This window comes from Scyliorhinus canicula, chromosome 1 (assembly GCF_902713615.1).
Source record: "Scyliorhinus canicula chromosome 1, sScyCan1.1, whole genome shotgun sequence".
Taxonomy (NCBI): domain Eukaryota; kingdom Metazoa; phylum Chordata; class Chondrichthyes; order Carcharhiniformes; family Scyliorhinidae; genus Scyliorhinus; species Scyliorhinus canicula.
Window position 1 is genome coordinate 120,927,936 of NC_052146.1, and position 24,193 is coordinate 120,952,128.

Genomic DNA, 24,193 nt, shown 5'->3' on the forward strand with positions numbered 1-24,193 from the left:
AGTTGCTTTGGAGCGGAGAATAGCGGATTGCAAAAAATACTTTAAAGGGGCTTGTGTTTGGATTCCACTGTTACTTTGTCTTTCACGTGCAAGTACTGATGAAAATGCTCACAGGCAGAAACAAAAGGCGGGCACTCTTTCTCAATCTGAGTGTAGAGCCGTTCCATTTGTGGAAGCACCCTGAACACAATTGCAACTTGTTGTCCTTGCTGCATCTGAATTGCTCCCAGACCCCTTTCGCTGGCATCAGACTGCAAGGTGACTTCCTCGTTGGCATCCATAGTACTTCAGCACTGTCGTTGTTATCACCAGTTGCTAGATTTTCGTGAACACTGCTTCTTGCACTGTTCTCCAATACCATTGCACACCCTTGGCAGTGAGCTTGTGTACTGGTTCACACTCAGCTAACAAATCTGGTGAACATTTTGCGATACGGTTCACAAATCTAACCAAGCATCTGCTGGTTGCTGCATCGCTGCTACCACTCTCACCTTGTCAGGATCTAGGTGAAGATCTTTTGCCATCAATGCATCACCTCTGTACTTGATGTTATGTTCATGTACTATGAGAATAAATTAATCAGTGCATGACAGAACATCTAGTTCAAGACTAGTTATTTAATGTTGAATAAACTGTGGGCAAATTAAACTATTGCTGACCAAACTATAGAGCTTCTAACTATGCTACTAACAGCTCCTGTAACTCTGACCAAGACTAGCACTTTGTCCAGTTCCACTGCCCTATTCCTCTTGCATGGCACCTAGTGGTCGGAGGCCATATACTCTTGTTATATACACTGTTATATATACTGTTACTGCATATCATTACACTGGAGTTCAGACATTTTCATTTTTCTTGTTCAGCCTCAGGTTCATCTGACGAGCTCCCTCGAGCAGTCATGTTAAATTCTGATCATGGTCAGCTATCGTTTCATTCATTATGTCCCCACATCCATAAACTAGTAGATCATTCACTATGGCTTCCATTCTGGGCAGATTAATGACTACCTCATGTTGTCTGTATAGATAATCTCATGGGGCCTTGAAAATGGCAAATGGCATGCATAAATATCTCTATCTCGCGAATGGCATCCAGAATGTTGTTAGAAGGCTGTGCTTTCATCCAGCTTCACTTGCCAGTAACTACCCTACACACCTCGGGCAGTGAATACCTTTGCCTTGGCAAGTTGTAGCAAAATTCCATTGATGGTTGGCACAGGGTAGTAAGATAGAACATCAAACATACAGTGCAGAAGGAGGCCATTTAGCCCATCGAGTCTGCACCGACCCACTTAAACCCTCACTTCCACCCTATCCCCGTAACCCAATAACCCCTCCTAACCTTTTTTGGTCACCGAGGGCAATTTATCATGGCCAATCCACCTAACCTGCACGTCTTTGGACTGTGGGAGGAAACCGGAGCACCCGGAGGAAACCCACTCACACACGGGGAGAACGTGCAGACTCGGCACAGACAGTGACCGGGGGGGAGCCGAACCTGGGACCCTGGCGCAGTGAAGCCTCAGTGCTATCCACTTGTGCTACAATGCTGCCCTAGATCTCTTCAGCGCTTTACTTAGATTCTCTGGGTCAAAGCATAGTCACTGCTTTGCAGCTGGTTTAACTGTTACCATGCTGCTAACCCAGTCTGGAGGAGTTGTCACTTTTTAAATTACTTCCCTCTTTTCCAGCTCTTCTATCTTGTCCTTTCAGCTTGAATTGATGGCAGCTGGAATTCTTTCTTTTTCAATCTTTTTATTGGCAGGCAGAGTGGAAATGAGTCCCACCTCTGTCGGCCCTTTTTGACTTCATCCACAGGTTGGTCAGGTTCCACTTGTGGGTCTGTGTCCAGTCCCGGGCTATTTGCGTCCCCAGGCATCAGAATCAGTTCTGGGCTGTTATAAACAAGAGCCCGTCCAGCTCTGCCCCTCCCCCATTTGGGTTCACTGGGAATGCCTCGCTCTTGCCCAGTTTAGGTTTGTAAACCGAGAAGATTCAAAACTCTTTCAGGATCCGCAAGATTGTTTTCAGTCCTTCCTGTGGCTTTGAGACATAGAGGAACAGGTCATCTGCAGAGAGCGAGACTCTGTGCCCTCTGTCTCCTCTTTGGATACCATTCCAGCTTTTCGCATCCTGCACGGCTATCGGCAGGGGTTCGATCATTAGTGCGAACAGGAGTGGGGACAATGGCATTCCTGCCTTGTGCCTCTTTGTAGCTGGAAGTATTCAGAGCTTGTGGTATTAGTTCAAACACTCACCTTGGGAGTGCTGTACAGGAGTCTCATCCAGGCAGTGAACCCCGCTCCTAGCCCAAACCGTTCCAGTACCTCGAGGAGGTACTTACATTCTACTCTGTCATCGGCCTTTCTGCGTCCAGGGAGACAATCACCTCTGTTATTCTCTCCCCAGGTGGGGGGGGGGGGGGAACATTATTACATTCAACAACCGCTGATGTTCATGGTGATTTGCCTACCCTTGACAAAGCCCGTTGTGGTGAACCACTGTGTGCACCTGTATTAGGGGATATAAGGTAGGACCTGCACTGCAGGTTCGCCGGTAGCCCCTGCCGGCTAGCTCCGCCCACAAGGAGCCGTATAAATATGCGTGTCCTCTACTGATCTGCCATTTCGCCAGCTGCAGTAGGAGGCCACGCATCTGACTGCAATAAAGCCACAGTTGTACCAATCTGTGTCTTTTGTGCAATTGATCCGGTCACTACTGTGCACCACCACAAATAACACACCACATGAACGTGTTTTTACCTTCCCAGGAAGTCCACATCTGGGGAGTCGCTCCCAACTTGGCTCGCAGCTCCAGGACCGGTCCTTCTCCGTAGGCATGTCCGACTCCACAAGGCGGACCCCTTGGTGAACAGGGTACACTTGCTCCATGCCAACGCCCAGTATGCCTACGTGGAGTTCCCCGACGGCCGCCAAGATACTGTATCCCTCAGGGACCTGGCACCATCAGGTTCCACTCCAACACACTTCCCCACCCATGCGCCACCCTCTCATCCCCCGGTGCTACCAACACTAACCCCACCAGGTCCATCCCTCCTTCCCCTGCCCACGCAAGAGGACGAAGAGGATTTTGGCCCGCTCCTGGGGTCATCCGACTACTGGCCAGCACCAACCGGCAACACCGGCAGCACCACCACCGTTACGTCGCTCCCAGCGAATCGTCAAAGTACCCTGCCCACTGTACATAATTTACAACATTGTATATAGTTCCACACCACCCCCGCCGGACTCATTTTTAACAGGGGGTGAATGTGGTGAACCACTGTGTGCACCTGTATTAGGGGATGCAAGGTAAGACCTGTATTACAGGTTTGCCAGTAGCCCCTGCCGGCTGGCTCCCCACTAGGAGCCATATAAATGTGCGTGTCCTCCTCTCATGTGCCATTTCGCCAGCTGCAGTAGGAGGCCACGCATCTGACTGTAATAAAGCCACAGTTGTACCAATCAGAGTCTTTTGTGCAATTGATCGTACATCACCCGTTTTGTCCTCTATGACCACCTCCGGTACACAGTTCTCCAGCCTTTTAGACAGGACCTTTGCGAGTATTTATGTATCCACATTTAGCAGCGAAATGGGCCTATATGACCGACTTTCTGTCGGGTCTTTGTCTTTTTTGGGTATCAGTGAAATTGTGGCCTGCGCTCGTTCAGAAGGCACAGTGCCCCTTGCTAGTGAGTCTGCAAACATGTCCCAGCGCCTTACCCGACTGCATGGAGCTGATGCTGTCCATGATTTCTCCTAAATCTATTGGTGCTTCCAGCTCCCCCCGTCTGTCCTCCCCCACAGCTGGTATTTCCAGTCCATCGAGGAACTGTTTCATCCCCACATCCCCATCGGGAGCTCGGAAGTGTAAAGCCCTTGGTAGTAGGTCTCGAATGCTCTTTTTGTTCCGCTACCAGTCTGCCTCTGTTGTCTTTTACCTGCGCTATTTCTCTCGTGGCTGCCTGCTTTCTCAGCTGGCCAGCCTTGTCTCCATGTTCGTAGAAGGTACCCCGTGTCTGGCGGAGTTGGTGTGCTGCTTTCCTGGTGGATAGCAGGTTAAAGTCCATTTGTAGCTTTTCCTCTCCATCAGCAGCTCTACAGTTGGGGCCTCGGAGTACTTTCTGTCGACCTCCAAGATGGAGTCAATCAACTGTTGAATGTCCGCCCTCTCTTCCCTATCTCTACCTGCCTTGTAGGCTATAATTTCTCCTCTGACCATAGCCGTTCAGTGCCTCCCAGAACGTTGAGGGTGAGATTTCCCCATTCCGGTTGCTAATTACGTAGTCACCTATGGCTTGTGATGTTTTCTGGCAGAAGACCTTGTCGGCTAGGAAGTCCGTGGGGCGCTGGGCACGGCCTGTCTCCAACCTCACATCCATGTAATATGGAGCGTGGTTGGAGATGACTATCGCGGAGTACTCCGTTCCTACAATTCCTGGAAGCACTGATTTCCCCACTGCAAAGAAGTCGATACTGATATATACCTTGTGTACTTGTGAAAAGAACAGGAATTCCTTTTCTCCCGGATGTAGGAACCCCATCTGCTCCATAAATGTTCCCAGTTCCTTAGCCATGCCTGTTCTTTTCCCCGTTCTGGGGTTTGATTGGTCGGTCAGTGGGTCCTGTACACGGTTAAAATCGTCACCCATAATCAGTCAGTGTGTGTCAATGTCGGGGATATCCGCCATGGTCTTTTTCATAAATTCTGTGTCATCCCAGTTTGGCACGCACACATGTACCAGGAGTACCAATACCCCTACCACCACACCATTGGCCATGATGTAACGTCCCCCTGGGTCTGTAACCATCATGGTCTCGGTAAACCTCGTCCTCTTGCTGATCAGTATGGCTACTCCCCTCACCCTCGTCCTGTAACATGAATGGTATGTCAGTCACACCCAGCCCTTCCTTACCAGTAATCTGTCCCTCTCCCGTGAGTGTGTCTCCTGTAGGTAGACTATGTCCGCCTTCAGGTTCTCAGGTGGGCGAAGACTCTGTATCTTTTACCTGGCCATTAAGTCCCCTTACATTCCAGGTCACTATCCTGATGGGAGGTTTATGTCCCACCGTTCCTTGTGGGATCACCCATACTTACCAAGTGGATGCGCCCCTGCACTCCGGGTTTTCCCTTTGTTAGGAGCCGTCCAAAATGGCCACGGTCGCTGCTCTCAGCACGAGGTCAGGCCCCTGCGCTACGGGATTTCATTTTGTCCAAGAGGCACCCAACATGGCCGCCAAATGTGTGTATATCATGTGGGTGCGCCTCCACACTCTGGGGACTCCCTTTATTTAGGGACCTCCAAAGTGGCTGCTTGCAGCGCCATCTTGGTTTCTCGGCCTGCTCCCTGCCTGCCATAGCCAATGCTTATCTTGCTGCCAACCCTTCTCCCTCCCTCTGTGTCTTAGCGGTTCTGTGCACTCCCATTGCCCAACCCCCCCTCCCCCCCCCCTTGTTCCCCTCCCTGTGTTCTCCCTCACTTTTGCTGTGCCCCCCCCCCCCCACCGGGCCAAACGCTCCCTCTCCCCTGAGGTGCGCCCCGGCCCCCCTGACTGCCTGTCCTCCCGAGCTTGCCCTCCCTGTTAGTACGGTGGCTCCCTTCCCCGGGCTGGGTTAGCCGTATGTCCGAGTTGTCTGCCTGCCCACGTTCCCTTCATCGCCCCCTCACCTGATTTCCCTATCACCGCTCTCTCCTCTCTGTAGTTTGACCCTTAGTTCAAAACGAGGCTGAACAATCCCCTGCAAACATATAGTCTATAAAATAGTCTCTGATCTCTGCTTTTCTCTCCCAATGTCGTCCTTCTCCAACCCATCCCTGCTGCCGAGCCTGTTCTCTGTCCAAGTCGTTGGCTCTTACAAATTCATTAGCCCCTGCCGGGGTGTTAAAATAGTGCTTTTCCTCTGGTGTGTGACCCAGGGTTTTGCCGGGAACAGCGTGCCAAATCGTACCCCACTTTTGTCGAGCGAAGATTTTGCTCTATTGAATTCGGCCCTCTTCTTAGCAAGGTCCGCCTCAATGCCCTGGTAGACCCGGATTCTCTGACCTTCCCATGCGCTCAACTTCATCTGCCGGGCCCACCTCAGGATCTTTTCCCAGTTCTGGTACCGGTGCAGCTTAGCGATAATCGCTCTCGGCTGTTCCCCTGCTTTAGGCTTCAGCCCGAGCGACCTCTGTGCCCAGTCGAGTTCTGGGAGGTTGGGTAAGCTGTCCCTCCCAACTAAATTACCCAGCATTTGGGCGATATAGTCCGTTGGGTTCCTGCCCTCGGTGCCCTCCAACAGTCCCACGATCCGGATATTTTGCTATTGAGACCTTTTCTCTTGGTCCTCGACCTTTCCCTTCAAGTTCCCCTGGGCCGCCACCAACCTTTTCACATGTGCTTCCAGAGCTATGATCCTGTTGCTTTGGTCCGAGGTCCAGGATCGTTTTCGCCTGCACCTCCACTTTCTTCCCCAAGCCCTCTATCGTGCGCTGGAGGGAGGTCATCGCCTCCGTCACCACCTCTTTCATTGCAACCTGGAACTCTGTTTTGATCGATTCTCTCATGACGTTCAGTTCCTTTCTTAAGAAGCTCTTCCACCCATCCCCTGGTGGGGAGGGAGAGGTTGTGGTTGGGGTTGTCGTCTGCTTCGGTGCTTCCACTCGGATTGCCAGCCTATCCCGTTCTTGGGCAGTCGGGGCTTCCAGGTCGCCTCATGGTTCTGCATTCTGTCTGCTCACTGGCCCTGCCCTCTCGTCTGCCATCGAGATACCAACAACATTTTTCCTACTGTTAGTCTTCGCCTTGGGGTTTGTTCATGATGGCATTTTGGGTCCAAAATTCTGCACATTAGCTCTTTTGGTTCTGGCTGGAAAGAGAGCCACCTGATGTGCGTCCACTCAGCAAATCCCCGTCACCGAAACTCTTGGCAGCTGTAATTCTTCTCCAGATGTTGAATAGGTCTTACACTCTCATCAACTGCTGGATGATATTCTCCTGGTGGACAACGCAACCCTGTATTCTCTTTGTACTCCTCTCGGATCCGTTCTGCTGCCACTGGTATTTTCACACATTGTAAACCTCTATTGGCATGTTTGGGGTTACCAGTCCAATCTTTAGGTTGCCTTCAGCTGAAATGAGTGGCCGTTGTGTCCCATCTTCGATCTGGAAATCTAGACCATCTTTCTTGTCATTGCAATGGGCTCTCAGATTAATTTGGCCTCTTGGTAAGAGTGTCATCCCATCATCTGGCCTCACTTTTACTTTTGAGTGTTTCATTTTGGGATCGTCATGTTGAGCTACTTTGCACAGGTCTATGAAGATCAATTATGTTGCACACTGCAACAGAGTCTATCTGATATTCCTTATTCGCTTGATACTCTTCTCCTGAGAACATCATTATAACAGGCATTAACCATTTGTCTCCTAGAGACTTGACTGAATCAGCCTATTGTGTTGTGCAAAGTTTTTCATCAGTCTCGGCTGCTAATATTTCTCCACTGGACATATGGATAGGTTTGCTTTGCCTTTTCCTGGTCAAGCACATGCACGCAAACAATTCTCCAGGGCGCGTATGGTGGAGCGGGCTCTCTTGGGGATTGCTGTCTTGGGTGTTGGGCTTTCCCTCTACCCTCATTTCTCCATATGGGTCCCTGACTATCCCTTACTGGATTCATAGTGCCCTCCTGGCCATTCTGGGGTGGTTGCTCCTGCAGTGACTGTTAAGCACCCATGCCTCATTGTGTGCACGCTCTGCAGGCTCTTTGCCCGATTCGGTGGCATGCGAGACTAGGGTGTAGGCCCTTTTGGTGATGTCGGCTTCATCCAAATCAGCGCGCTCCAATTCCCCATAAACTGCTTTAAAATATATCCAGAGGCAACTGGCAAAGGCAGTCGGGTGTTCCCCTTTTCACTGTCCACGTTTATTGTACCCTACGGCAGTTAATGTGGCCTCTTTCATTTCACCTAGGCTTCCCCCTGCCAGGTGTTGGGGTGATGGCAAAGCTGATCTAACAGACTGGTGAAAGCAACATTGCTATTAGCTTAACCTCCTCTCTCTGGGCAGCACGGTGGCGCAGTGGTTAGCATTGCAGTCACATGGCGCCGAGGTCCCAGGTTTGATCCCGGCTCTGGGTCACTGTCCATGTGGAGTTTGCACATTCTCCCAGTGTCTGCGTGGGTGTCGCCCCCACAACCCAAAGATGTGCGGACTAGGTGGATTAGCCCCGCTAAATTGCCCCTTAATTGGAAAAAATGAATTGGGTACTCTAAATTTATTTTTTTAAAACTCTCTCTCATCGAACCCATACATGATTTCCTGCTGCCGAAGGTGTTCGAAGAAGCAGTGTGGGTCAGCAGTGGGTTCAAAGGTGGCACTTTCCTTGCATGCATTGTTCAGTTGGGTCACTGTGTGCAGGGTGGTGTAAGTAATTGTAGGATCCAAGGCATTCCCTATTCTCCTTTCTGTAGTGACCGGATTCGTTGGCACAAGGATGGTCTCAGCAATCACGGGGGTCTGGGGTGGTGCAGTCGGTGTGATCTGTGCGGCTGGGGTGGCTCGTACAGCCGGGGCAGCCGGTACATTTATTTCTGGGGGTGGCAGTGGTTGCTCTCGGTTCATACAACATACATTTTTGCACTCTCCTGTAACTCTGCCCATTCTGCCATCTCTTCCTCCTCTCCCTCTACTGTCCCAAAGGTACACATAAATCCTTCCTGAATCAAGGGTAATGATTCAAGTTTATTCATTTCTCACTGCCACCTAAGTGTGGTCAGCGTTAACCTGTCTCTGCTCCTTGGTGGACTGGTGGAGCGCATTTGATGTTGCCTGTAAATTGGCACATTTCACTTCTAGGCGAGTGACCTTACGTTCGGCCTCCTCTCTTACCAAGAAAGCACATTGTGTGTCTTGGTAGGCTTATCACATTAGGTTTGGATACTGCTTAAATGAACCATGCTAACCTGGTTGGTAAGCTTGAGGTCAGCGATCTCCCTGTCTTTATTATTAGCTGGGCTATTTTTACCTAGTGCTTTTCTCTCAGCGTTTGGACTTGCACTTGTATTTCGATTTTCATTGCTTTGCCTCCTCCTGCCTGTCCTCCTGTGCTTTCTTTATCTCCTGCTGGTGTTTGTGTTTTAATCTTTCTACCTCCTCCTGTGCTTTCTTTATCTCCTGCTGGTGTTCGTATTTTAATCTCTCTATCTCCTCCTGTGGTTTCTTTAGTTCGTTACTTTCTTCCGCGAGCTGCCCACGGATGGTCACTAGAATCTCCTCGGTTCCTAAAAATTGCGCCAAGCAGCACACTACGGTCATTGGCTTCTTATGTTTTTGCGCACTTTTCCCGTGCACTTTACTAAGGTCTTCCCACCAACTCAGCCCTATCTTTCCAGGACCTGACTCGGTATTCGAACAGAAAGCTGGCCACGCGGGCCAGCCTTTTCCTTTAATGTATTTTCTTAAAACTTCCTCCCATATGGGACACTTCTTCGCTGCTATCGCTACCTCTTTCTCTGTCTGCTGAGAGGCCATTTCCTTTCCGACTGGCTGCACTGCCAGTTTATTCTCTTTGGAACAAGGGGGTAGAGAGTCAATCGGACAGCAGGTACGGCTTGTGGCTATGTTTTGGGCCTAATCCCTCTGAATTTGCCTGCAAATTTACAGCATTTACCCTATCCTTCCCTGTTATGTACGTATGCAATTAGTACACACTTCCGAAATTCGCTGATTTGTCCAATACAGAGTTTACACCTGTGATTTTTGATTTATTAAATAATTCTTAAAATAGGGATCTTGCACTCCCTTCGATTTACTTGAAATCCCGGCCATCACGTGGGGCATTTGCCTTCTTAACTTGGGCTCAGGCCAAGTCTCCAGGAATATAGGTTGTGTGGGATCTTTCGGAGCAACAATTGTTGCATCTCGTCAAATCCCACCAGAGTCACCACAGTGTGTATTTAACCCGTATATGATGGACAAATGATTCACATAAGTTGCTTAATACAATAATTGTTTATTAACAAACACACAAGGTTAATATTAATCAATCACACACATGCAAGTTGAACTCTAAACTAATACACTAAAACTATCTGAACTTAACTTCCAGGTGACTGGCAAGTACAGTGCAGATATGGCCTTATCTGTAATTTTGTAGTCTAGCAGTGCTGGATGTCTGTTGTCTGTGTCCTCGGCTCTGATCTCTCTGTGGATGGCATGGATAGTCTGCATCTTGGCTGGTGAAGTGTTCACCATTGTTGTTGGCTGTCTAAAGCTGCAGTCGAGAGAGCGAGTGGTGGGCTGCACAGCACTTGCTATCTCTGGGATTTATGCGTGCTTTAGGGTGGTGCCAGGTGAAGATCCAATGGATCTATCAGGTCTCGATCACCCTGATCGATCTTAGCTAATTGGGGGTGGACACCTTGATGGCTGGGCGGGTCCCGGTCGGCCATAGCATTAGTGCCCAAGATATGTAGGCCTTCCCAAATAAGGAAAGCAGGCGTCACTGAGTCTGACACTTATTGTCAGTTTCTACTTGGAGCCCATTGTCCCGGGATGGCCTGTTAATGGCCTTTTTCCTATATTAGGCCAAATTTCCCATCAATCTCTGCAGGTGGCCATTTTAGATGGCCAGACTAGGATGTCGGTCATCAGGCCCTGGGGACTTATCTGACCTTAATCCCAAGAGTTTGTTGAGTACCGTTCCCCTATTGATGCTGATCGTTCCAAGTTCTACCATTTCTATAACTTCTGAATATCCCGTTCCTATAGGAATGGTATTAGTGTCCTCCACTGTGAAAACTGAGGCAAAGTATTGATTTAGCATCTCTGCCATTTCTGTGTACCCCACTATTAACTAACCAGTTTCTTCTTCCAAGGGGCCAACATTCACCGTATCAACTTTCTTCTCTTTTATGTACCTGCATAAGCTTTTGTTATTCCTTTTTTCGCGCTAGCATTTTTTCGTAATTTATCTTAGTTATTTTTATTACTTTTTTAGCATCCCTTGTTTATGTTTGAAAGTTTCCCAATCTTCCAGTCTGCCACTGGCCTTTGCAATATGATATTCCCTAGCTTTTGTCTTTATATTGTCCTTGACCTCCTTGTTTAGCCATTGATGTTTTTTATCCCCCTTACTATCTTTCTTCCTCACTGGGATATATTTTGATTGTGTGGAATTGAGTATCTCCTTAAATAACTACCACTGCGAATCAGCTGTCCTATCTTTTAGCCTTCCTGGCAGTCTATACGAGCCAAATCTGTCCTCATGCCTATATCATCACCTTTGTTTAATTCCAGAACACTAGTGTGGGACTCCACTTTCTCACCCCCAATCTGAATCATGAATTTTACCATACTATGGTCACAACCCCCTAGTGGCTCCTTAACTATGAGGCCATTAATTAATCCCTCCTTATTACACAATACCAAATCGAGAGTAGCCTCCTCCCTGGTTGGTTTCCCAACATAATAATTCAATGAACTCTGCCTCCAGGTTACCCTTGCCAATTTCATTCCTCCAGTCTGTGCATATTAAAATCATCCATTATTATTGCCATACCTTTCTTGCAAGCCCCTAATATTCCCTGGTTTATACTGTGCCCCACTGTAAAACTACTGTTTAGGGACCTATAGACTACTCCTACCAAGGGCCTCTTCCTTTTCTTATTTTTACCCAGTCTGATCCATATCTTGATCTCCATGCTTATGTCATTACTCATTACAGCACTGATCCCTTTCCTCACCAGCAGGGCCATGCCACCTCCTATTCCTTTCATTGTACCTTTCCAAAATACTGTGTACCCTTGGATATTCAATTCCCAGATCTGGGCGGAATTCTCCGAACCCCCGCAGGGTCGGGGAATCGCCCGGGGCCGGTGTAAATCCCGCCCCCGCCGTGGCCGGAATTCTCCGCCACCCGGGAATCGGCGGGAGTGGGAATCACGCCCCCCGATCGGCGTGCCCCCCACGACGATTCTCCAGCCCGCGATGGGCCGAAGTCCCGCCACTGACAGGCCTCCCCTGCCGACGTTATTTAAACCACCTCTGGTGCCGGCGGGATTGGTGGCACGAGTGGGCCCCCGGGGGGTTAGGGTTAGGGTTAGGGGGGTGCCCCCATGGTGGCTTGGCCCGCAATCGGGGCCCACCGATTGGCGGCGGGCCAGTGCCGTTGGGGCACTCTTTATCTTCCGCCGTCGCCACGGCCTCCACCCTGGCAGAGGCAGAAGAGACCCCCCCTACCGCGCATGCGGCGGTGGTGACGTCGGCGCCCGCTGACGCACCGGCACATGCACGGACCGGCGAAGGCCTTTTGGCCAGCCCCGACGCCTGGCAGCATAGTGCCAAAGGCCGTTGGCGCCGGTTTTGGCGCCAGTCGGCGTAGCGGAAACCACTCCAGCGCGGGCCTAGCCCCTAAAGGTGCAGAGAATTCCGCACCTTTGGAGAGGCCCGACGCCGGAGTGGTTGGCGCCACTCAGCTACGCCGGGACCCCCCGCCCCGCTGGGTAGGGGAGAATCCCGGCCCTTGTCTCCCTGTAAGCATGTTTCAGTAATCGCCACCAAGTCATAATCTTTTGTTTATATTTGCACCATTAGCTAATTAAGTTTGTTCCAAATGCTTCTTGAATTTATATACAAAGCTTTTAAATTTGTTATAATTTTAGTTCCCCATCTCTTCTATAATTCCTTGGTGCATAAAGACATTCGCCTGTCTGCCCCTCACCTTTATTTTCTGGTAACCATCCACCACATTGTTAACCTGAACTCTGACCTCCTCCTTTAAATTGGGTTTTCTAGTTTCCCCTACAACTGAACCCACCCACCCCCCACCCCCTATTTAGTTTCAAGCCCTATCTATAGCCCTAGTTGTGATTCGCTAGGCCTTTGATCCCAGCATGATTCAGATGAAGGCCGTTCCTTAAGAACAGGTCCCCTCTTCCCAGTACTGGTGCCAATGTCCCATGAATTCAAACCCATTTCACCCACACCAATCTTTGAGCCACACATTTACCTCCTTAATCTTATTGACCCTGTGCCAATTAGCTTGTGGCTCAGATAATAATGCAGAGATTATTACCTTTTTGGATCTGCTTTTTAATTTAGCTCCTAGCTGTTCATGCTCCCTTAGCAGAACCTCTGTCCTTGTTTCACCTATCTTGTTGGTACCAATGTGGACCACGACAACTGGATCTTTACCCTTCCACTCCATGTTCCTCTGCAACCCAGATGAGATATCCCGAATCCGAGCACCAGGCTGGGAACACAACCTTCAGGATTCTCGATCCTGGTCACAGATAACAGTGTGTATGCCCCTAACTATACTATCCCCAATTACAACTACATTTCTTTTCTCACCCCCACTTGAATGGCTCCCTGTATCACGGTGATGTGCTCAGTTTGCTCATCCTCCCTGCAGTCTCCGTTTATGTCCACACAGAGAGCAAGAATCTCAAACCTGCTGGACAGGGATAAAGGCTGAGGCTCCTGCAACCCTACCTCCTGGATCCGTCCACTTGCCTCACTCTCAGCCATGCCCTCCTATTCCTAATGATTGGCCAAAGTTAGTTAGCCTATGGGGGGGTGTGACTGCCTCCTGGAACACAGTGTCCAGATACCTCTCCCCCTCCCGGATGCATTGCAGCGTTCAAGCTCAGACTCCAGTTCATCAATTCAGGGTGGCAAAAGCAACCTTTTAACTTTATTATTGTCACAAGTAGGCTTACATCAACACTGCAATGAAGTTACTGTGAGAAAACCGAGTCGCCACATTCCGCCGCCTGTTCGAGTACACAGAGGGAGAATTCAGAATGTCCACTTCACCTAACAAGCGAGTCTTTCAGGACTTGTGGGAGGAAACCAGAGCACCTGGAGGAAGCCACGCAGACACGGGGAGAACATGCAGACCCCACACAGACATTGACCCAAGCCGGGAATCGAACCTGGGTTCCTGGTGCTGTGAAGTGGCAGTGCTAGACTCAGGGAGAGCTCACAGGGACATGGGTACGGCAGATGGGAAGAGTGACCTGGCCAGTCACTGGAAGACAGGCCAGAGATGACCACCCAGGATGAGCTCCAGTATGCAGGATAATAAGCAGCTGATAAACAATTGATCATTGTAAATGGTGAATTATTGTATCTGGAAGAAATGCTTAGTGAAAGGGATTGCCACATATGGTGGAAACCACACCCATCAGGCAGCATCTTCTGGTTTCTGCCTGAAAAGGCAACGAGCACCCGTACTGATTCTTAGGAGGAAGGCCCACCATGCCTTCTGCCCATCATGCACTTAAGAGGTCAGCTGCAAGCCTTCCTCCCAACTGAGGTCCTGAGGATAGGATGTCCCATCCACCTAGAGCTGCTGGCCGAATACCAACCCACCTGAGTCCCAGGATCGTGGCGCACCCATTAATAAGTTAAGTGGTGTTAGGAAGATCTTGGGTGCTGGGGCCAGGTGAAGAGTGGGGGTGGGGGAACACTGTCAGCAGCTATTTCCTAGTCAATATTAGTGGCCTTGATCATGCACAGGTTAATGAATATCAAGACACCAACACCACCCCCCCCCCTCACTTTAAGCCGATATGCAACCTGAACAGGTTAACCAGTCATGCATGCCACCTGCTGGCAGACCCAGCTGAAGCTGCAGAAATTGCAGTGCAGGCAGCAAGAGGCCCTTGGGTGTTGTCAATTGGCAACTTAAGGGTCTCAAATGGAGAGAAGGTGGTACGGTCAACCACGGGTCCTCCCACCTAGAACTCACTATCGGTGGAGGCAGGAACGTGTCAGTGTCAGCTCTAACACTAACCACCTAATTTTCAGTCTCTCCTGCCTCCTTCCTCACGTCCTGTGAGGGCAGAAGATTCTGCCCATCATGTCTGTCATTATCATTCTGTCTTGTTACCTGTGTGGTAGGTAATTCGACTTTCCTTTACTGTGTGCTCTTTTCGCATCTGCACATGCGCGACTTTTTTTCTTTTTGAGAAGTGTGCACGTGTGTGTATCACTTCCAGGTGCGCACGCGCAGGATTGCCGGTGGAGGAACACCTTCTAGATGCCTGGGCCACCATTTTGACAGATCCAACCTCGTGGTGGAGGCCTTGTTCCCGGTGAGTACATTGTTCATACTGTGCTTCAGTAATTTCACGAGCAGAGCATTTTTGAATGGCCATTTCAAGTATTAGGTTTCTGTGTTTCAGGAGAGACTTTCTGAGTCCCTCATCAGAGATGCCACTGACAATTTCGTCCCTGATGAGGGAGTCACGGAGGTTTTCATAATTGCAGGATTGGGCCATCAGCTTTAAGTCAGTGACAAAACTGCTGAACGATTCTCCTTGTTTTTGCAGGTGCCTGGTGAATTTAAAGCGTTCAAATGTCTCATTAACCTCAGATTTGCAGTGGTTGCAGAATTTTTTTACAATTATGTCCAGTTTGTCCTTAGACATAGAAAACATAGAACAGTGCAGCACAGAACAGGCCCTTCAGCCCTCAATGTTGTGCCGAGCAATGATCACCCTACTCAAACCCATGTATCTACCCTATACCTGTAACCCAACAACCCCCCCCCCCAACCTTACTTTTTAGGACACTACGGACAATTTAGCATGGCCAATCCACCTAACCCGCACATCTTTGGACTGTGGGAGGAAACCGGAGCACCCGGAGGAAACCCACGCACACACGGGGAGGACGTGCAGACTCCCCTTGTCCTCCCCTTCCGCGTAAGTAAATGAATTATATATAGCAATGGCCTGTTTGCCTGCCGCAGATAAGAGGTAGGCAATTTTTTTAGAAAATGGCACGGCGGTCATGTCCTTAATTTCCACAAATATATTAAATTGTTGATGGAATATTTTCCAATTATACTGGAAATTACCAGAGGATCTGGGTTGCTGTGGTGCTGGAAGTGAGTCCATCTTACCGTTTTTTTCTTGCCCGAGAGGTCCGAGTGCTGCGAAGACTTCCGTGGTCGAATATCTATCCAAACTTTTCTTCTCTTGTTGTCCAACCTTATCTGACTAGTTCTTTCAAAGCCAACACGCCAGGTACCATTTCTTGTTACCTGTGTGGTAGGGAACTCGTGCTACTCAATCCTTGGTTGATGGTGAGGTCTTCTGAATCTTGACGAAGAAGACTCAAACTCATCCAGTAACAACAAAGGTTTATTAAGGAACTATAACAAGTGCATGAGTTATTTACTTTAACTTTGATACGAGCGATAAGGTTAACAAGATCTAACTACAATAACTATACGTAACTCCACTAACCATCTGAACTATTCTGATATTGTCCTGGTCACAGTGCACCCGAGTGAGAGAGAGACTGAGGGAGACACAATGTGGTTGCTTTTTATACCCCTGTTGGTCCTGCCTTCTAGTAATCACGTGGTGCTGCTGATTACACATTAACCCCTTGTGTACATGCACATACGGAGATCACTACACTGTCATTATTAAAAGTATTGGGTCTGATTCTGATAAACTAGAAAACCTATACATAGAGCATAGCAACACAGGAACAGAAGATCATTCTACTCCTTGAATCTGTTTTGCCATTCAGTGAGATTTTGCCTGATCTGAACCTTAACTCCTGTCATCCGTTTTAGCTTTATATCCTTTACTATCAAAAATCTCTCAATCACAGATTTAAAACATGAATTGAGCAAGCAGGTAATTTTGAAGGACCGAGTTCCACATTTCAGCTATCCATTGCCTGAAGAAGTGTTTTCGAACTTCCTTCCAAAATGCCTGGCACTGATCTTAAGGTTATGTTTCCTTGTCCAAGATTCCCCCACTCAGGGGAAATTTTCTCTCAATCTCCTATCAATTCCTTTCAAAATCCCCAAAACCTCAAGAAAATCACTCCTTAATCTTCTCTAATGCATCAGAGCAGAATGATTATCCCCCGCACCACCCAGCAGAGGAATGGCTGCCCCACAGTCATTGGCTGTCAACAGACTGGCGGTGGGATTTTAACCCCTCAGGGGCAGGAAGTTCCGCCTTAAAGAGTTGTCAGCATCTGATGGGAGCTCTCCAAGTGCCACCAGGACTAGTGGCTGTAATATCCCACAAGGAATATTACGGGGAGGAGGTGGAGTAATGGCACTGTCACTGGACTAGTAAGCCAGAAACCTAGGGTAATTTCTGAAGACCCGGGTTCAAATCCCGCCACTGCAGATGGTGAAATTTGAATTCAATAAAAATCTAGAATTAAAAGTCTAATGATTACCATAAAACTGGTGCCATTTGGTTCATTAGTGTCCCTTTAGGGAAGGAAATCTGCCATCCTTACCTGGTCTGGCTGACATGTGACTCCAGACTCACAGCAATGTGGTTGACTCTTAACTGCCCCCGAAAGGGCAATTAGGGATGGCCAAGAAATACTGGCCACTGCCAGCGATCCCCTCTAAGGGGTGGGGAACTCCATTTAGTTTCTGTCAGGCCAGTACGGCACCGACCAAGAAGAGACCTAATAATGATCTGCCAGGAGTTGTATATAACGTAACTGTAAATAAACTAAACTGCTTTATTTTACTCGGTGTAGATTCCTCGTGTCCTTATTAAAGTGGCCACTGCCAGTACTGTATTCAGGGCTTGAGGAGATCTTCTTCAGTGTCCTATAACTTCCGATCTCTGGAAAAGTCATACCTGGGAGGTATCCTGGAAGATCTGCTACGGTATCCCCTCAGCCCCCCAGCCTCACCCCACGCAACAACTCTCCCAGATGTTCCCGTGCACGAGCTGCACAAGAATTGACTGGCAGCTTCAAATGTCGAAGTGGCAATTACCCTCCAATGGAAAACCATCTAATATTCCAACTATACCCCAACCCATGACTATCCCCTACCACCCCTCCAGATATCCTCACCCCGACTGCCCTATCTACCCTAAACTGACTACTCAGCCCCCAGCCCCCACCCATTGATCACCCAACCTCTCACGACCCATCCTACCTCCTGCACCAACCACCTGACTTGCCCCAGTGATCACCCAACATCCCCACTGACCATCTGGCCTCTCTTCATTGATCACCCGACTGGCTTCCAATGATAATCTACCATTGATCACTACCACCCAGCCCCCCCCCCCCCCAGCTGACTACCTGACCCCTCCCATCTTACCACCCAACCTCCAACTGACCACCCCACCCTCTATTGACCACTCAATGTCCCCCCCACTGGCCAACCAACCCTCTGCCGCTGACCATCCAACCCTTCAAAATTGACCACCTGTCCCCCAACCACTGACCACCCTACCCCTGCCCAGCCAACCAACACTCCCTGACCATCCGATCCCCCCACAGACCATCTGACATCAACCCCTTTGACCAACTGATAACCCCCCCCCCCCCCAACAAATCCAACCCCCTCCCTGACAATTTGACCCTCTTCTGACCACCTTACCCACTCCACCCACCCACTTACCTTACACATGGGCATTCTCTTTGGCATCTCCAAGTGTTATGACATTCTGGGCATGTGTACGGTCAATTCCAATCCCACTCATCCCAGAGTCACAACACAAGTGAATTAACCAATAAGCCTTATAAAAATACCCAAAACATTTGGCCCTTGGCTGTCCAATAATTACAGTCACCAAGTTTCTACATTTAAACACAATTTCAGTTTATTTATAACAAGATTAAAGATGTAATGCACAGTAAATGCAACTGGATATTGGTAAGCTAACATACTAACTGCTTTAACCCCTCTACCCACACACACAAGACAAACAAACACAGAGGGGGGGGGAAAGGTGAAAATAATAAGGATGAAGGTCAAAGGCTAAGAGTTTTTGCTTCAAACATTGGTTTTCAGCATGCTTTCTTCATAATATGCAGGTTGATCAAAGTCTCTGGTTTACAGCTGGTGATGGTCTTCTTTGCAGAGTAATTCATTCAATTCAGTGCTTGCAGGCAGCAGGCCTTCCGGAAAGTCACTTCACTTCTGATCAAAATGGGCCTTCAACTCAAAGGTTCAGACTCAGCCCCATTTCTTCCCTGAGACACTCTGTCTCACATCAAACCTTGCCTTCAGCTCAGGGTTTGATTCAAACCTTTGCACTCTCAAAAGAATAGCACTCAAACTTAATGGAGAGAGAATCAGCCCTCACAACAGCCTTATGAAGAAAGTTTAGCTGGATAGTTTTTGAAGTAAATTAGTTGGAATCCTCCACCCGGACTACGGAACCAAAAGTAACACAAAAGCACAAGCCTTCTGACTCTGAAAAACGTATCAGTGGGATCAGATCCAATCATCACCCACCACCGAGGAGAGCACCGCCCCCGGGCCCATGCATTGGCCACCAGCCACATCAATCAATGCGAGTCATCACTGATGTCAGTCTAAAACAGCACGGATCTCTGGATCTTCCTGTTTCGATTAAATACATAAGCCATGGCTTCCTTAAAGTCACAGGTCCATTAAACATCCGTGGACCAAAAAAGGCAACAGCAAAAATAAAACAAAGGGAAACTAAGGGAATATCCAGGGAATAAACAGGAAGGGCCCTTACAAAAGTAACTGGGTCCTTTAGACGTACCTACATTATGGCAGCAAATGCTGTATAAAATTAGGTGTGGCTTCCTTTTCCAGTAAGAAGTCTTACAACACCTTCTTATAGTGGCCACCCCCCAGTCCAACGCTGGCATCGCCACCTCATTCCATTTCCTGGCTCTACTGAACTTGACTGAAGACCTCAGACACCGGCTAAACTGCACTATTCTCACCAGGCCGGAGTCAGAAGGTCAGGCAAGAAATATGTAGCTGCATTTTATTGTTAGTAAGAAGGAATGGAATGGTAATCCGACTGTGATTGCTTCTCCTAAGAGGTTCTGGCCCATTTAGTTAACAATGGTAAGAACTGTGTTTTTGTTAGCACTGCTGCCTCACGGCACCGAGATCCCAGGTTCAATCCCAGCCCTGGGCCACTATCTGTGTGAAGTTTGTACATTCTCCCCATGTCTGCGTGGGTTTCACCCCCACAACCCAAAGATGTGCAGGTTACGTGGATTGGCCACGCTGAATTGCCCCATAATTGGAAAAAAATAATTGGGTGCTCAAAATTGATATATTTTTTTAAAAGGATAAAAAGCTTATCTTAGTCCCTGAACATGCATATATTGGAGTTGTGAGGAAAAACTATCAAAACAACCTGTAAAATCATGAAAAAAATATGATAATTCAGAAACAAAACAGAGAATACTGGAAAAACACAGCGGGTAGGATTCCCCGGTCGCCGATGCTGGAATTGTGTTCGGTGATAGGCCGGAGAATACCCATTTGCGCTGAAATCGGGGCGGCGCCGCTTTTGCGATGCTCCATCCCCTCGAAAATGGCATACTTGCGCCGCACGCCATCGGGACGGCCTCAGGACATCACCTGAGGCTCTCCCCCGATGCTCCGCCCCCGATGGGCTGAATCCCGACAGCCTGGGTCACTCATGCAATTTTTTCCGGGAACTCAGCATGGTGGCTGCGGACTGAGTCCAACGGCGCCACAGTTAACGGGGAGCCATTCAACGGGCAAGGGGGGCTTTGGTGGGAGCTGGGGGCACTGGTGGAGGTGTTCCAGTAGTGGCGAGGCTGATAACAGAGGAGGGTTTTTGGCAGGACGAGTGCGCACGCAGCCTGCGCCATGTTGCAGCCTCTGCACCAACTGCACATGCCAGTGCGGGATGCTCGCCGACAACACCTCATGCAGTAATTGGCTCTGTGACTGCATGCCTACAATTGATAGACATAGAATTTACAGTGCAGAAGGAGGCCATTCGGCCCATCGAGTCTGCACCGGCTCCTGGAAAGAGCACCCTACCCAAGGTTAACACCTCCACCCTATCCCCATAACCCAGTAACCCCACCCAACACTAAGGGCAATTTTGGACACTAAGGGCAATTTATCATGGCCAATCCACCTAACCTGCACATCTTTGGACTGTGGGGGGAAACTGGCGCACCCGGAGGAAACCCACGCACACACGGGGAGGATGTGCAGACTCCGCACAGACAGTGACCCAAGCCGGAATCGAACCTGGGACCCTGGAGCTGTGAAGCGATTGTGCAATCCACAATGCTACCATGCATTTTCGCTGGGGCAGTCTATTCCAGAAGCCCAAAACCTGTTTGGACAGCAGCTAGTCCCTGGGGTCGGCCCGCCCTTCAACCTTCCACCCCCGCGAACCCTCTTCACTAAAGTGTCCAACCGGGGTGAGTGTCTCTGGGATAGTGGAGGGTATTGGAGACAGCTGTGATGGGCACAGTGGTTAGCACTGTTGCTTCACAGTGCCAGGGTCCCAGGTCCGATTCCCACTTGGGTCACTGTCTGTGTGAGTCTGCACGTTCTTCCCGTGTCTGCGTGGGTTTCCTCCGGGTGCTCTGGTTTCCTCCCACATGTCCCGAAAGACGTGCTTGCTAAGTGAATTGGACATTCTGAATTCTCCCTCAGAGTGTCCGAACAGATGCCGGAGTGTGACGACTAGAGGCTTTTCACTGTAACTTCATTGCAGCGTTAATGTAAGCCTATTTGTGACAATAATAAACATTATTATTAATATTATTAATACTATAAATCCATGTCATCCCCAGACTTGAGCTTCATGGTGTCCTGGGATTCGGGTCGGTATCGTCCTCATCGCTGGTCGTTACCTGGTGTTCTGACTGTGGCTGGGGTCAGAGGCGGAGGACACCAGAAAGGCCCACCCCATCACCAGCAGGTCCTGCAAGATACAAGACAAGATGCACAATTTAATCGGGGTCTTTGGAAGGGGGGGTGTATGGGGTGCGTTTAGCAGGAGGGAGGCGGGTATAGGGGTTGTGGTGGGTGGAGCGGGGTGGTGGGAGGGGCAGTGGCACATGCCATGGGGAACTGTGACTCAACAGGGTCTCATTTCCTCACCAAATGCCATCATCCAACCCAGCGAGTGCCCTTCCCTCAGCCCACCGACCACATCCCGGGCTCACGGCTCTCCCATGGTAAAGGGCCGTAGGTCCGGTGGCACCCCCTGCAGTCTTTTCCCACACCCGCCAGCCTTTCCCAGGAGGGGAGGGGGGAAACATAAAATGCACAGCATTAGATAGTCCAACGCATGCAGCCCAGGGGATGGATAGCTGGTGGCTTCAGTGACCAGGGCACCTGGCCATGGCTGCTGGTATTGGCGCAGGCCACCCACTGAATGGAGGGGTGGGTAGGGTAATGGTTGTGTGGGACTGGGGTCGGTGCCACGGGCACAGTGCTGCCTACTCATGCTGGCTCCACTGAGGAGGTTATGCAACTTTTTCTGGCAATGCAAGCCGGTCTGGAAGGTGTTTGTCCACGGTGCTGACCACCTCTGCCTCCTGCATCCAGGCCAGGGTACAGGGTCACCCGGCATCTAGCAGGGTCTCCAGTTCCGCATTGGTGAATCTCGGGGCCACGTATCTTGCTGCTATCTTGTTCGCTGGAATGGTGTGTGCGTGAACGAGGTGTGTACATGCGGCTGCAGTTTGTCAGCCTCCTGAGTTTTCATCTCGGATCCTGCGAATCCGGCACCATTTCTCCTTGGAATCGATTGGGTTCCACATGGCACCGGAGCTAGCGGCTCAACAAAAACTGAATCGGTCCAGGTGTAGCATCAGATTTGCTGTCAAAGAAGTCCACAAATCTTGCCCTGATGTCAAAACTTAGTCTCAGGAATGGAGAATCCTGCGTACGGACATACTAGTCTGAAATCGCCCAATCTCACCTGATCTCGGAAGCTAAACAGTCTCAGGCCTCGTTTGTACTTGGATGGGAGGAATGGAGAATCCATCTGTTTGTCTTTGGTTGACACAGCGGCTCGTTTGGTCACTTATATATGAAAATGAAATGAAATGAAAATCGCTTATTGTCATGAGTAGGCTTCAATGAAGTTACTGTGAAAAGCCCCTAGTCGCCACATTCCGGCGCCTGTCCGGGGAGGCTGGTACGGGAACAATGGTAGGGGAACAATGAAATATCATGGGGTCCACCCTCGATTTATGGCCGCCAGTCCCCTCATTGTTGTGCAAGGAAGCGGCTCTAGCCTGTAGGGCCGCGATTGGTTACACCAGCTGCGGTTGGATTGGCAACATATCCTCCAAGTGAGGTCTGGCAGTTTGTGTAGGGTACTGAGAAAATTGCCAGAGGCTTTCCAGCCTTGTTTGGGTACCATTAAAGGGGCCGTGGCCAAGGTCCAGGTGGACCGGAGGCCCAGCCCCGATATATTGGTGCTGCCCAGTTCCATACGCCGTGGCGGTTTACTTGGACAACGTGTTAGTCACAGGGATCACGGAACAATAACATCTGCAAAACCTCGAGGGGATGTTGAACAATTTTTTGAATATGGGGTCCTCTGTGAGCATAGTTCTATGCCCCAGCAAGGTAGGGGAGGGGTCATAAAAAGCGGAAAGCCATTCCTCGGTGGGATCGAAAAATCATGTCGGTAGAAGGGGCTGCAAAATTTTACCCGGTGTCTCAGCCAGCCTCATTTAAACTCTGTCTCTCTCATGAGATTTTCTAGTCCTTACTTTCGAAGATATAACCTGAGCATTCTCTCCAAGCGTTGTTCCAACCTGGATGGCATCAACGACAGCCCACTGTGGTAACCTAAAGGGTCTAGTTTTGAGCCCGATTAAATTGGATATTTTGAATTAAAGAATTGGGCGCTTTAAATGAAACTGCAGTCAAACCTCAGGCAGGCTGTGGGGAATTCAGACTTGACCAAAGTCAAATACACAACCCACAGACCAACTGCCAGAAACATGTCTGGAACACACCCGTCAATTACCCATCAGGAGATCATCGCACCCTCTTGATATGCACTGGTCTATTGTCAGTAGCCCAGATCAAACCAGACTCTCGGCACCCAAAGTTTCTGCCGTTACCTTATATGGGAACAGGTTATGTGCAGACCACACCACCAGAGGTGGACACCTGGGGCGGGCTCAGATGTTCCGTCAAACGATTATTAACCAGACCATTGGGTGCTGAGACCCCCCTCCCGAGGCATCATTGGCAAAAAAGCCAACTAAATGGCAAAAGGGCATGAAGGGAGGGAGATAAAAACAGGCACCTGAGGCACATCAGCAGGAAGCCTCCAGGCAGAGGCAATCTGAGATGGACGGAAGGAAGAAACTGTCTGCGAGACTGACATTCGTGATGATGGACCAGAGGGATTCAAGAATCGGAACCACAGTTTAATCAGCCCCCTTTGCGAGTATTGTAACCGAA

At 49.4% G+C, this 24,193-nt stretch overlaps 1 protein-coding gene across 1 annotated transcript in view; it reads left to right on the plus strand.

The window, feature by feature from the left end:
- Positions 1-14,555: 14,555 nt before the first annotated feature.
- Positions 14,556-24,193, plus strand: part of LOC119953971 — a 198,717-nt gene continuing 189,079 nt past the window's right edge. The window contains exons 1-2 of the mRNA XM_038779139.1: positions 14,556-14,570; positions 14,985-15,080. Coding sequence (XP_038635067.1) covers positions 14,556-14,570; positions 14,985-15,080 — 111 coding nt within the window. The remainder of the gene's footprint in view (positions 14,571-14,984; positions 15,081-24,193) is intronic.